The following is a 15,066-nucleotide window of genomic DNA, read 5'->3' on the forward strand; positions in this document are numbered from 1 at the left end:
GGATAAAGACATGCTGTGGAAGAGAGACAGAGGTTAATAACAGATATGATTCAGTGCAGAGAGGTCTGTTAATACATAGTGAGTGAGAAAGGTGACTGGAAAGGAAAAACTCAATGCATCATGGGAATCCCCCAGCAGCCTACACCTGTTGCAGCATAACTAAGGGAGGATTCAGGGTCACCTGGTCCAGGTTAAACTCATGTGTGAAGAAAAGTAAACTTTGTAGCTGCTTCATCCACCACAGCAAACATCTACTGTAAAGAAACAGACATTATACACATGAACTGTTAACTTTAAATTAGATAGCTCACAAAATCACCCATAGCCAGCACTCTTCTTGCCTCCTATTAATTTAAGAAAACCTTCCAAGTAGACAGAATATTTCTATATATAATTATATATAATTTTATGTTTTGCCTTATTTTAGATCAAAAGTCAAATATAATAAGGTATACAACCGTATTATATTAGGTATGCACCTGCATCAAATGATTAGTTCCAGGCCTCAGGAGAACTTCAAAACATGTTGAGGAGGTAATTTAGGTAATTTAGCAATTTAAATCAGCTGTGTTGGATCAAGGACACGTCTAAAACCTGCAGGGACACCGGCCCTCGAGGCCTGGAGTTTGACACCTGTGTAATAAGGTATACAACCTTATTATATTAGGTACGCACCTGCATGTAGGATGATGCTGAATAACCCAACAATAACGTTAATGAGTGTCCGGATCTTGAGTTTCACTGATTACTATGAAAGGATGAAAACGAGCACATACTCAAGCTTAGATGATTAATCATCTTCAGGCTGTTTAAATCAGAGTGCCACACATGTAGTCTTACTATTTACTGATCCTCTGGTCATGAAACATCTGAGCCTATCAGGTCAGTTGAATGTGAACATGTGGTCTCTGCACATCACACGCAGCCATGCTGGGTGGAGTTTAACATTTCTCTGATACAGGGCTTGCTTTGAACAGTGCACTGATGTCTTGATAGACCCTTTTAGTGGTACCTTGATGTTTAAGCTTGTAGTTTGTGGCCCAGCGCAGTGCAGCTTCTTTCTGTGGGTAAGTGTGGGGGTTATGACCTTTCACTGGAGGTCGGTAGGGGTTTGTTGGACTCTTTCCAGTTCAGATGACGTAGGGAAGACTGGGGCCCATTGTCTGCATTGATACCTCCAACATAAACTTTAGAGGGTCCCTGCCATGTTTGCTCCCTCCATGTTTAGTATACAGAGATTAACTCTTTTCAAGGTCATCGTTCAGTGCAGGAGCAACTGGTTTTGGTCTTGTAATGGTGGGTTTGGCTGCAGTCAACCATTCAAACTTTTCACCAGTTAAAGACGTCACTGTTGTTTGTAACTCGTCTGGGGAGGCCTGTAGCCGTTTTATGGGGGAGGGGGATCACTTTTTCACACAGGGCCATTTTGGCTTTTCCCCTTAATAATAAACACCTTCATTTAGAAACTGCATTTTGTGTTTACTTGCATCATCTCTGTCTAATATTTACATTTTATGTGACAAATATACAAAAAATATTCAAATGTGGGAAGCACTTAGATGCACTGAGGTTTATGGACGTTGTGTGCTGGTCCGTGTAGACTAAAGCCAGATTCATCTTTGTCTTTCTTCTTTGTTATAGTGAGGTCTAAAATGTTAAACCACATCCTTTCAGGTATAATTCGGACAGCTCTGGCCAACATGGACCGTGAGGGGAAAGAGGAATACCAGGTTCTTCTCCAGGCCAAGGACATGGGTGGTCAACTGGGGGGACTGGCCTCCACCACCATCATCAATATCACCCTGACTGATGTCAATGACAACCCTCCGCGCTTCACTAAGAGTAACAAACTCTTAGCAATGTCTAATTTGCTCATTGTTTAAAAAAATGTACTCATTCATTCATTCAGTTACGTTGGACTAATAATAGTGTTTAATTGGTTGTCTCTTTTTACCGATCTTTTTTACTCTTTAAGGTATTTTTCATCTTCATGTACCAGAGTCAGCATCATTGGGTGCAGCTGTGGGACGAATTCAAGCCCAGGATTTGGATGTAGGCAGCAACGCACGGGTGGAGTATGCCATTGTTCCAGGAGACGAGGGCAACGTGTTTGACATCATCTGTAATGGTCAAAGTCAAGAAGGGATCATTGTTCTGAAAAAGGTAAATTCACCCTTTGGTGCACGTTAGTTGCTTTCTAAGTGCTTCCTGCTGCAAAGCATTGATCCATTCACACAGCACTTTATTTTATGTCTTCAAGCTGATGATGGAAAGATTGTTTTCTGCTGATGCAAAGTTCTTTAAATCATATGAATTGGGCCACGTTCACTCTGCAGGTCTTAATGCTCAATTATGATTTTTTTGTCTGGTTTTCACACTACGAATAAAATGTGACAGCAAACGCGTTGCAGTGTGAACGGTTCACGGCCCTCAAAGCGACACACATGCGCAAAAGAAGACGTCACACACAACACGCTCTGTTTACAGAAGTAAAAATGGCGGCTACAGAGCTAGTAGGTGTTGTTGCAGCAGTCGATCAATTTCTGCACAGTCGTAACCGACAGAATTTTGACAAATTAATTAAAGAAAAGACACTGAGAAAAAAAGGAGCCTTTGCTTTAACAATGGCCGCCATGCTTTCTCGTTTGTCTTCTCCGGCGCTGATAATTGGCGTCTGTCTTGTGTCAGTGACGTAAAAGACGGATTTAATGCGACATGACCATCAAACAGCAGTCGCTTTCTGAAACATCGGCTATGTATCGGATTCAGTACCACATACGAAAGTGACCCAGATCGGATTTGAAAATATCGGATTTGGGTCGCATAGGGTCAAAAAAGTCGGATTTGATGCGCTTTCGCCTGCAGTGTGAACGTAGTCTTAGACTGCTTCACAGTCACATTTTTTAATGTGGTTCATAGTTCTAAGTGTGTTAAATTGTCAGTGAGAATAGAGAAACACTAACTGACCGTCTGGTCCATTGCAATTGCTGTCACTAGGGTAATACCATGTAAGGGACTATTGTACTTACTGTATTCATTCCTTCATGCTTTGTGCTCTGGTGACAATTTTGTTATTTTGTTGAATAAAAGACACATTTGGCTGACACGAGTATTTGACCAGGACTATCATCACAGTGATGAGTGCAGGACAAACTCTCTGACAGTCCTGTGAGAGATAAAGACATGGATGTGTACATGAAATAGATTGAAAACATTAGATAGAAAGCAATTATATGTAACCCCTGACTCACTTTAAATAGTTTAGAACAGCCAAAACTACAGACTAGGTTTAGCAGGATTACAATAGGAAATGAGGTGAACGTGGAGTGAAATGGCTGGAGACAGGAAATGAGCAACAATGGTTATTATTTTGTACAGAAATGAAAATTAAATGGTCTGTATTTGTATAGCGCTTTACTAGTCCCTAAGGACCCCAAAGCACTTTACACATCCAGTCATTCACACACTGGTGATGGCAGCTATCTGGGGCGCACTGACAGAGGAGAGGCTGCCGGACACTGGCGCCACCAGGCCCTCTGACCACCACCAGTAGGCAACGGGTGAAGTGTCTTGCCCAAGGACACAACGACCGAGACTGTTCACGCCGGGGCTTGAACCGGCAACCTTCCAATCACAAGACGAACTCCCAACTCTTGAGCCACGATTGCCCCAGTAAATCAGACACAAATTCCACAATAACAGCAGTAATAGAAATGATAAGCTGGCATAACAAAAATAACCTACTGAGCTCAATATTTCAATTTTTGGTCATTTGTCAGGTCAGGATTCCTTACTAGTCTAGTTGTTTTTTCCTTGGTTTTGTGGTTTGTGTGTTACCACTTTTATGCCTCTCTTGAGGGAGAGATTCGTTTAGTCTGGGCGCAGGCTCGATACCTCTATCCGGAGAGAATCCAAAATCTTAGTTGCTTTATCACACGAACAGAACACCAAAATGACAGAAAATTCCGCACAGACCATCCGAAGCCTGTCTCGTCTTCCACGTGCGAAAAACCAATATGTGTAATGGTGGTCCGGTGCTTGGAAGGTGGGACTAAAAACCGCTTCCAACGAATAAAATGGCCATTACCCAATGTGATCCTTAAATAGAAAAATAAAGTTTGATAGAGGATCACACTTCTTTCAAAATAAATTTGTCTTTTCAAAATAAAAGAGTGGAAATACATTTATACAAATGAAGAGAAAGCAAGAAAGAATAACAACAAAAGCGGTTTTCTCTACTGGGTTACATACACTTGTGTGTAAAGCTATGTGGTTAAGTAGAGCAGAGAAGTGCTAGTGTATATAAGAACCAGTCAATGTATCATAGTTGTCATTACCTGGATCTATAGTACCATTAGAAAACTTGAAGTTGTTTTGTGTCTAAGACTGCATTTTTGATCTGCATAATATTGCTAAAATTAAAAACATGGTGTCTAAGAGTGATATTGAAAAAATTGTTCATGCATTTATGGATGGGACTATTTTGATTTTTAAATAATCCTAAGTCCTAAAATCTGTAAACTCTTCACATTGTGTTCATTGTATTTATTCCACAACCAGTCAAGGCAGGTGTTCATAAAACACCTGTTGCAGCATAACTAAGGTAGGATTCAGGGTCACCTGGTCCAGCCCAATAAGACTCTTAATAGGCATTTTTCTGTCCTGTGCAATGAGATGATAAACATGTCAGCCGACTGACTAATTCTACATATACTGTGGTTTAAAATACAGGAATTTGATTGGACTGTTAAATTTAAATTTTAAAGATAAATGCCAGAAATTTTCACTCGTCTTTGATGCCATCAAAATGAAGTTCAGTGCTCCCATATTTGAGCACACGTAATAAAAAAATTCACATTGCAAAAGGGAAGTAAAAACATTTTCTTAATGGCATATAGTTTAATTTTACAATACAATTACTGTGAAATAAAGCATGCAGAATACTTTTTAAACAATCACAGTCACATACTTGAATAAAATGTCATTTTTATTTAACTTTCACACTGGATTGATATTTTTGTTTGTACTGCAAAAACAAAAATATCAGTAGTTATCTTTTTAAAAAGTTCCCAGATGGTCCTGAAATTATACTTCAGAAAGTATTTTAGTTAAAATCACTGTAGACAGCCTGTGGGGCGTCCTCTCTCTGCAGACATGAGGTAATATAATGATTGCTCTGAAGTTTTTGCTTCTTCCCATGTTTTCCAGACTCTTGACTACGAAACCCAAGCGTCCTATACTTTGGTGGTGGAAGCATTTAATGCAGAGCTAGATCCCCGTTTCCTCCACCTGGGGCCCTTCAAGGACTCTGTGACAGTCAAAATTAACGTACTGGATGTGGACGAGCCTCCTGTCTTCACCACGCCTTACTATTCTTTGGACGTGTACGAGGACACTCCCCCAGGAACCATCATTGGCTCAGTGACTGCTTACGACCTGGATGCTAGTAGCAGTGCTGTCAGGTGGAAAGCTCTTCACAGATCTGTGGGATTATGTCAACAGACTGTTTATTTTTTTAAGTATTGTTCATTTCCTGGAAGGCTGTTGTAACGATGTTGTTCTACATCATAGTTGGATTCTTGATCAGAATCTAAATTCAAACCAGTTCACCAAGTAACAGTTTAACCAATTAAGAGTTAATTTGTTAAATAATCAAATATGATTCCATATAAAACTTTAAGAACTCTAAAGTGAAACTATTGATTAATTACCACAAACTGACAGATCACTGCAGACGTAAAAGCTTTTAAAACCAGTCAGTAATATTTTTAAAAGTTCTTTTTTTATTTGACTGATGGTTTTATACATGCGATTAGTTTTTATGTCTGGTTGACCAAATTAAATGTCTATAAAAATGTAAAATGAAGTTAAAGTCCATGGATGTCTGATGTGTGCAGGTATTCTCTGGAGTGGCAGACGGGCTCTGACGGCTTTTTTGACATTGAGACGGTGGAAGGAATCATATCCACTAATGAATACTTGGACAGAGAGACAGCTGTTCAGCACAATATCACTGTGGTGGCAACCAAACTTAGTAAGTATTCCACACCAATAACTACACACAACCACCAGCAGTATACTTGTGTGTCAGAAACTGTACAGACACTAACTGTGCAAACAGGTCAACAGTCATCTCAGAACCATCCCATCAACTAAACGAATGTTAGTTAGAAATTCCAACATAAATGTTGAGTGATAAGTTATCAACGGGAGAAAACTCTTATAAGAAAAGTGTTTTTATCAGGGGACACAATATTCACCAAGACTGCATTTTGGATTTTTGTCCAATATTTAAAGGCAGCCAGTTAGAACAGTGTTAGTCTGAAGAGGCCTTAAAAGAGAAAAAGGTGAAACTACTTGTTTCTAACAGAGATTTAACCGAGGTTGAGCAGACGCACAAAATAAAGGACAAATATTTCAAATTTTGATTCATGGTGAAATATAGTATGACCTGCGCACACTATCACACTCACCATTATTATAAAGGTCCATCTTTACAGCAAAGACACTTACAGCACTACTTGGTAAAATCAGTAAGTTCTCTTTAAGAAATATTATTTACTGTATTTTTGAATAACTCCAGATCCACAGACGTTGTTTTGAGATTTTTGTTCACCACGTCTGCACGTTACAAATGTTCTCTGGGATTTGTCGGAAAAGAACTTCTACACATTTGCTAGCTCTAGCGTCACTGTGCAAGCTAAAATCCTCTCTTGTGCTCTTGCCCCAGTGACCTTTTCTTCCACCTGATTTCATTTATAAATCCATGTTATGGACCTGTGACTTTATTCTCATAACTGATTCAGATAATCGATGATCTTTTCTCTAACATTTGTACCTGGCTTTTTGTTGGGTTCCATATTAGTGAACTCTTCCTATTTTTTTGTTTCATTAAGTCTTTATGTGACTGAGTTTGACTTTTTAATTCTTGAGATTTCTTAGTTACTCGCTAGCAGATTAAAATCCATCTGTTGAGGATCTCACTCTGCTTTACAAACTCTCCTTTGCAGCTGTCGGTCGTCTGTGGCTCCTCTCAGAACTGGACCATCGATGTCTGTTAAACATTCAGAAAACATCCATAAATTACTACTTATTAAAAACTGCTTATAAAAATCACTGTCATGTATTGAAAAAAATAAGCTCATGTAGAAACTAGAACATAACACTGAGAACAAGTTCATGATTCAGATGACAGCGTCTGTGAGGTCAATACCCAGAATGCCTCTCTTCAATGATAAGTCACATGTTCAATGGCACAACATTGTAATGATGCTGCATCATGTTTCATATCATTAAAGTGGGCTGCTACTCGATAATCAAATCAGTGAACAGCTTTTCGATGTTTGCCTTTTCTCCGTGGTTCCCTGTGCTGTTGCACATATATGCAACATTGTGATTCATGCAGAGTTTCTTGATTAGAGTAAAAAATGTGGAGCTGGAAGTAAAGAAATGTTTGCAGGACACGCCCACAATTGTTACCTAATGTATTCTTTGCAGGTGACCCACTCAAACATCAGAGCTAATGGTAGTTTGAACCCCACAGGATGTTGGGGTCACACTGGCTGTGATGAATATATTTGGCTGTCACACTAATTATACCATATCATGTTGACCCTCACAGATAATCCTTCGCTGTCTGCAGAAGTGTTAGTGAAGGTCAACGTCCTGGATGTGAATGAGTTCCCTCCTCAGCTCACTGCTCCTTCAGATACATTCGTCTGTGAGAACTCCAGAGCTGGACAGGTATGCTGAGCTACAGCACATACAACGATCTTCATCACAGGTATTTGTTAAATACACTAACTGGGCAATAGTCAAGGATTTCCACAGCTCAGCCATGGAAATCGTTGACATGAAGCTCCCGGTGCAGCGTTTGTGCTGATGTTGGTGTAAGAGGAGGTTTGGAGCTGAGCTTCAGCATCAGCAACCTTGTCCTGTAACTACGTGATGACAATAATTGTTTTTACTCAGCTGAGAATATTTCAGTTTCAGTGGGGTAGTGTGAGGTTGTCATCCAGAGTAGGTGTGCACTGCATCAGCACAGACTAAACCCGTGTTTAGATATTTTCAGTTCACACATTGTTCTGTGTTTTTCTTGAGTGTCTTTAGCACCTAATCTTCCTGTTTTGCTGACCAGGTGATCCAGACAGTTGGCGCTGTGGACGAGGACCATCCCCCTGTAGGCCAGAGGTTCTTCTTCAAGTCCTCCAAGGAGCTCCGACACAGAAACTTTACTGTTAGAGATTATGGAAGTAAGTCAAAGAGTAACGGCTACTAAAGAGTAACTACAGCTTTAGTGTTGTGTGGGAGATGCACATGCATCTCTGAGATCAACCATAAACACAGTTTTTCCCATTTGTAGTGCTCTTTGTACCTGTGACATGTTTACGGTGCAGAGAGTCTTCAGTCAGATATGGCTAACCTTCATGCAGATCCCATCTCTCTCCAGTCCATCCATCCATCCGCTTATACTTTTCAGGGTCGCGGGGGGCGCTGGAGCTTATGGGCGAGAGGCGGGCCAGTCTGTCGCAGGGCCAACACACAGGGACAGACAACCATTTGCACTCACATTCACACCTAGTGGCAATTTGGATTATCCAATTAACCTATCCCCACAAGCTGCATGTCTTTGGATGGTGGGAGGAAGCCGGAGTACCCGGAGGGAACCCACACAAACACGGGGAGAACATGCAAACTCCACACAGAAAGACCTGATGGTGGAATTGACCACATAGAAATGATGCATAGTAACCTTTTCTCACACACTGACTCACGTCTCAATCTGTTGCAGCCGTATTAACCGTGTGTGTGTGTGTGAAATATCTATTTTTCATATTTAATTCAAAGTTTCTATAGGATGCTGCCACATATTACTCCGTGGAAACACCAGTATTAAACCCTCGTTCCAAAGCGTTGGAGCCCACCAGGAGTGGGATGGTGGGGGGTCAGGGGTCTAACGGTGTATCACTACAAGAGCAAAAAGTCTGGATCCTCGTACAGATTCTGTTCATGGCCGGGACATTATGCACTAACTAAAATTGGGATTTATTTAATTTTACAATTTGTCAATAAAAGGGTAACTTGTATTTTTATGGCAGGTATATTGTGGATCGGACACTTTAGGACTGTGAATGTGGAGGATGGGCCCTGTGAATGATGGTACATGACACCACATTGAAACTGATGTTAAGGACAGTAGCCCCGTCTCACAGGAAAACATGCCTGTCCACCGTGTGCGTCTTCAAAGTGTGAAGTGGACACACATACAGAAGTTGCGTTACTTCAAATTATATTACCAACTTGTATAAAAGGCAAGAAGTTGGTAATGAGCAAAAAACATATGAACTACATTCCAGAGTCTGTAATCACCAGAAGGATTACAGTTGAGGGCTAATATGTATTTACATTAAAATGCATTAATAATATCAGTTGTGATGCTGTCCTGTGATTATTTAATGTTGGCTGCTGTTACTTATTGTAAATTCTGCATGTCGACCAGCATGCAGTATAACAGTATGACATTTTATGTGCTGTCTGTATAAATGCTAAATGGTACCAGAGGTCCCTGAGAGTGTTTATACCTGGCTTACATACCAATTATTACCTGACCAGTCCAATTATTAATTAGCAGTAATTATTATGTTACTATGCATGACGTTGTACATAGTTGTTGTATGTAATGTGATAATAATGCAGCTTCCCTGTTGACCTTACAGACAACACTGCTGGGATTGTGACTCGACATTCAGCTTTCCAGCGGCGGCTGCAGGATGTCTACATCCTTCCTGTTGTAGTTGAGGACAGCGGTTACCCCGCTCAGAGCAGCACAGCTACCCTGACCATCAGAGTGTGTTCCTGTGAGACTGTGGGCTCACCTCTGACCTGCTCACCAGTGGCCATGTTCCTGCTCGCTGAGCTCAGTGCTCAAGCTCTGTTGGCTATTCTTCTGAGCATTGCTCTGCTGATTGGTAAGCTAGTCTCGCTATAATGTTGTGTCATGTATAAACACTCAAACTGTGGGGTTAGCGCTGCAAACTGCAGTTTCATGTGCAGTGTGTTCTGACTGAATTTGACTTTTTGCACTGTTAACATTAAGTAGCCTAAAAATCTTTCTTAATGTTGTTTAATGAAGAAAATCAGACCAGTTAATATTTTTATTAACCTCCCACCAGGTCACAAGCAAATAAATTTATGTATTTATTTTTTGTATCCAATATAAACATTCTGTTTATATTGGATATACAGGTGAAAATACAATGTGCAAATTCCATATGACTATAAAGAGCTTTAAGGTTTTGAGCTTGATGATGCTGACCATACAAACTGATGCTGTACCTGAGCATATTACTCTGGTTCTCATCCTGTTCAGGTAACCTGATGTTTTAAATTAGGGCTGATAATAAACCTGAAGTAGATAAATGAATAAATAAAGAACTTTTACACAGAACTGGATGGCTTTGAATACAATGTTGCTTTTACAAGACTGTTATTGAAAAGCAAAGAAACATTGTTTAGAAAACCCGCAGGATGTGGAAGAGTTTTGATGTAACGATGGATGGAGGGCTGCAGTGATCCATACAGGACACACAGCATGAAGGTGTGAGGCACGACACGACCGAGAGCGAGGGGCGACTCGAATAATATATACTTACCAGAATTCAATTCAATTCAATACAATTTTATTTATATAGCGCCAAATCACAACAAAAGTTGCCTCAAGGTGCTTCATAGATACAGAGAAAAACCCAACAATCATATGACCCCCTATGAGCAGCACTTTGGCGACAGTGGGAAGGAAAAACTCCCTTTTAACAGGAAGAAACCTCCAGCAGAACCAGGCTCAGGGAGGGGCGGGGCCATCTGCTGTGATTGGTTGGGGTGAGAGAAGGAAGACAGGATAAAGACATGCTGTGGAAGAGAGACAGAGGTTAATAACAGATATGAGTCAATGCAGAGAGGTCTGTTAATACATAGTGAGTGAAGAAGAAACACCCAGTGCATCATGGGAATCCCCGGCAGCCTACACCTGTTGCAGCATAACTAAGGGAGGATTCAGGGTCACCTGGTCCAGCCCTAACTATATGCTTTAGCAAAAAGGAAAGTTTGAAGCCTAATCTTGAAAGTAGAGATAGTGTCTGTCTCCTGAATCCAAACTGGAAAGAATAACAACAAAAGATGCAAAGGGTGGGATACAGCTGGAAACTATAACCTGATGAGACACGAAATAAACACACCACGAGTCTGAACAAGGAACCATGGTTAGTTTAACAGGAGGACCAGACAGGACAGCACAGAGAGACGGATGAGATCGGGGACACACGAGAACAAATCAGGGAAAATGAGACACAAAGGCACAGAGGGACGATAACCACAGGAAACACCAGATCGAAGGTCCATGAACAAACACAAGACTCACTTCACACGAGACTAAAGGACAAAACACAGAGACCAAGATAAACAACATCAGGAGGCATGAATACAAAAGGACACAAGCAATAAACTGAAACTAGATACATTACAGTAAACAACTCAAAAATGCAGAAAAATGACAAACACTGGGTAGATGACCCAGGACGACCCCTTATGGTGCCTGTCCTCCCCATCCTGGTGTTTGAACCTCAGTGGGGTGTACTGCAGATTTGATTGCACCATGTGATGTTTTCGACATTTATATTTTTCAGGATCATGTATGTGTGTGGTCACCATGGTAACCAGTGCTTCTCTGTGTTTTCTGCCTTGCAGGTATGTCAGTGTTATACATGAGTCAGAGGCCCCAGAAAGTGAAAGACACGCTGATGAGATCAAAAGAAGACATCCGTGATAACGTCATCCACTATGACGACGAGGGAGGTGGCGAGGCTGACACCGACGCGTTTCACATGGGCACCTTGTGCAAAACGGACCACAGCAGCATCTCCGACAAGAAGAAAAACGGCTATGGCGACGGCATTCTGATGCATCTCAGCACCCACTGCGACAATGTCAGGTCACCTGACATCCATCTGCAAACAGCCAGCTTCATCGCCACCGGGAACAAGCCTCCACTCTTCAGGGCGACCCAAGGCGATGCTGAGTTGATCAGAGAGGTCATTGAACACCGACTGAAGGAGAGCCAGCAGGGGTACGCGGCCCTACCTGGTGACAAAGGGGACGGCTCCGAGGCGCGTTCGCTCTCATCCATAGACGACTCTTTTGTACTTGACAGTTTAGGGGACTTTAGCTCGCTTAGCGACTGGGGACAGCCTTTTAAATCGCTGGCTAGCATCCTTGACAAAAAGCCACCGTCTGTCTTTAACGAGAGCTGAGAGGAAATTGAACTGAATATTAGTTCAGTTAGGTCAAATATTATTGAACATGTCACATGTCAATGTATTTCTAAAGGTGCTGCTTTGCAGTGTCTTGAAGCTGTGATCTCAACAGAGGCTTGTTGTTACATTTCCATGTCATTTTCTCATTATTACATCTGTTTCTCTGCATGTGTGGACTGGATGGGTTGTTGCTGCAATCTGGTGGGAATTTCAAGTCAACGGCACCTTGAGAAATATATTTAGTTAAAAAATCGGTGATGTGTGTGTATGTGTGCATAATATTCAACCATCCAGTTCCTTCCACTTATCTGGGGCCTTGTCACTGGGGCAGCAGCCCCAGCAGAGAAGCCCAGACCTCCCTCTCTCCAGCAACTTCTTCTAGCGTGTCCAGGGGAACACCAGGGTGTTCCCAGATCAGCGTTTCCTGGCTCTTCCCTGTGGGACATGCCTGGAAACCTCAATAAGGAGGAGCCCAGGAGGCGTCAGATGCCTGAAATATACATTTTTAAACGTGACAGACACTAGAACGATGTACGAATTGTCACGTCGGTAGTATTTATATGCTTCCACATCATCCAAGGGTCTGTCTTCTGTCTTCTCTCAAGTCTCAGCTTTCAAGCATTCTCCCAGTGGAACCTGGTTTGGTTCATCTTTGACTTCACCTTAGTTTGGACAAGCTGGCAAGTAGGTTGCAGAAGTGAATATAAGTAAACCTCTTAACTGGTCAGTAAGGACCCATACAGGTTTAGAGTGGGGTTTGTTTTAGCTACTATAAAACAACCATTTGTGTTACTTTCAAGTGTCATACGTCAATGAGCAATAATGTTTTTCCATTTAACGCTTTTTTATGTTCCAGATTGGTGATTTATTTTATAAAAAGAGCTAAATGTTACTTTGAATCTAACTCCACATGCATCTCAGTGGGTTAGTGCTAATGAGTTCATATGTGTGACCTGTAAGCTAAAAATCCAGACTGGAAGGTGAATGTGTTATTAACTCATATTCATTTGTTCCATTGTTTTATGAAATGTTAAATCGTGCGCCTAAATAAAGTCAGAACCACCAAAGCCACTGCTATGTGCTCATTATTAGACAAACGTTAGCAAAGTAGAGAAACTGCAGTCGTAATAAAACAGCAGATCCATCATGCTGCTGCCTGCAGACGTGTGGCCTGCAGGTGTTTAAGAGGCAACTCATTTAAATTGCAACTCTATGCAGTGGAGAAATGGCCTAAGCTTTCTTGCACAGATACTCCAACTTTTAGACTTTGATGCTATCATCTATCTAAAATCAGTTTTTAATAAATACTCAGTGAAACTCACCCCAGAGTGTGGATATTACTCTGAAACAAACAAAAACAGCCAAATAAGGAGACAGTTTTGTCTGTCCCTTTGCAAACTGCCAAATCCTTACCCATCCATGTCCATCCACAGGACTAAGGTAACGTACTCTGCACAAGCGTGCATGCAGCTGCTGTTTAGATATACTGAATGAAATATACACTTTCATTCAGTGAGCACTTCACATCAGCTGTATGACAGAGCGTGGGGAATGTGACATACACTCCATGAGCCATCATGTTCGTATTCTTCATTTAAGAATTTTGGATTTGAAATCTCACACAGGCTGGTTGTTGGTTTGGAGGAGATGAGGATGTGTGCCATCTGTCATCTGGTTAACAGCTTGCTGTCCATCCAATTATCCCCTGATTGGGCATCTATTCAAATCAGCCTCTGACAGAGAGCCTGGGAGCTGTAAGCTTGCTGCAGCCTAACCTAGCTGTTGAGTATATTGATACCACATTATTTCCAAATATTTTTTTCTAATACTCCTTTATAACTCTCTCAAAAATACCCAAATGAGCAAGGAGGGTGTCAGACAGAGTCAGTTGCAGGCCCGAGGTGCTTCGGGGGTGAAAGAGAATCTCGTAGCATCGTCAGTCTCTGAGGAGTTTTTCAGTGTGGACTGATATCTAGTCAAGTACCACAGTGGAGCATTAGTAAGGACGTGGGCACCTCAGCTCTGAACAGTTAGGTGTCTTTCTTTGAAAGCACACTCTTCATCAAAAAGGGACGGTTACTGAAGTTCATCCCTCAGCTCAAAGAAGCGGCTCAGCACTTTGTCCTTGATAGCCAGCAAACCTCTGTGTGGAGTAATAAAGTCTCATGCTCGCTGCCCGTCTCACTGCACAACGCAGCGAATAAGCAGGAGTTCACAAAGTTAACCATTTTTACTGTGGTGTCCAAAACATGTTTCAGACTCACAGTTATTCTCTTTGCAGCAAGAGTCTCTCAGTGAATACTGGAGGCCACTTCAACAGTCAGGTGGCAGTCAGTTTACTGCAATATTTTTACCGATCACCAGGGGGTGCTATATACACATGTATTTAACCTATTAGTGCAAATTTAGACCTTTTGAATTCGGCGAGTCCCCCCACCACCAGCCACTGTGTTAGAGCTACTTCTGGGGTGAAAGAGCTCCAACATGGTTCTTAAACGTTTATGTGTGCAGAGAATGTGAGGCAGGAAGGGTCGTTGATCCATTCAGGTTATTAGAGGGAGGAAAAGGCGATTGGTTTTAAGTGGAACTGATTTTTGTTTTATTTTTTAATGTGGTCTTTGACCTCTTACTCATCACTTCCTCCTATCTATAATTTCTTATTCCTTCTTCTGCTTCATTAATCTTTTTCTTCTCTCTCTTTCTTATCCCATCCTAGTTTTAAATAGATCAGTGAGAAAATAATAATCATTGTCTCCAT

At 41.4% G+C, this 15,066-nt stretch overlaps 1 protein-coding gene across 1 annotated transcript in view; it reads left to right on the top strand.

Annotated features, from left to right (window-relative positions):
* LOC146498466 (cadherin-12-like) overlaps positions 1-13,750 on the top strand; it is a 32,166-nt gene extending 18,416 nt beyond the window's left edge. Inside the window, exons 7-14 of the mRNA XM_085141539.1 lie at positions 1,675-1,842; positions 1,976-2,163; positions 5,209-5,462; positions 5,898-6,034; positions 7,622-7,743; positions 8,138-8,252; positions 9,717-9,968; positions 11,743-13,750. Coding sequence (XP_084997665.1) covers positions 1,675-1,842; positions 1,976-2,163; positions 5,209-5,462; positions 5,898-6,034; positions 7,622-7,743; positions 8,138-8,252; positions 9,717-9,968; positions 11,743-12,305 — 1,799 coding nt within the window. The 3' untranslated portion in view covers positions 12,306-13,750. The remainder of the gene's footprint in view (positions 1-1,674; positions 1,843-1,975; positions 2,164-5,208; positions 5,463-5,897; positions 6,035-7,621; positions 7,744-8,137; positions 8,253-9,716; positions 9,969-11,742) is intronic.
* Positions 13,751-15,066: the final 1,316 nt, after the last annotated feature.

This window comes from Neolamprologus multifasciatus, chromosome 18 (assembly GCF_963576455.1).
Source record: "Neolamprologus multifasciatus chromosome 18, fNeoMul1.2, whole genome shotgun sequence".
Classification (NCBI taxonomy): Eukaryota; Metazoa; Chordata; class Actinopteri; order Cichliformes; family Cichlidae; genus Neolamprologus; species Neolamprologus multifasciatus.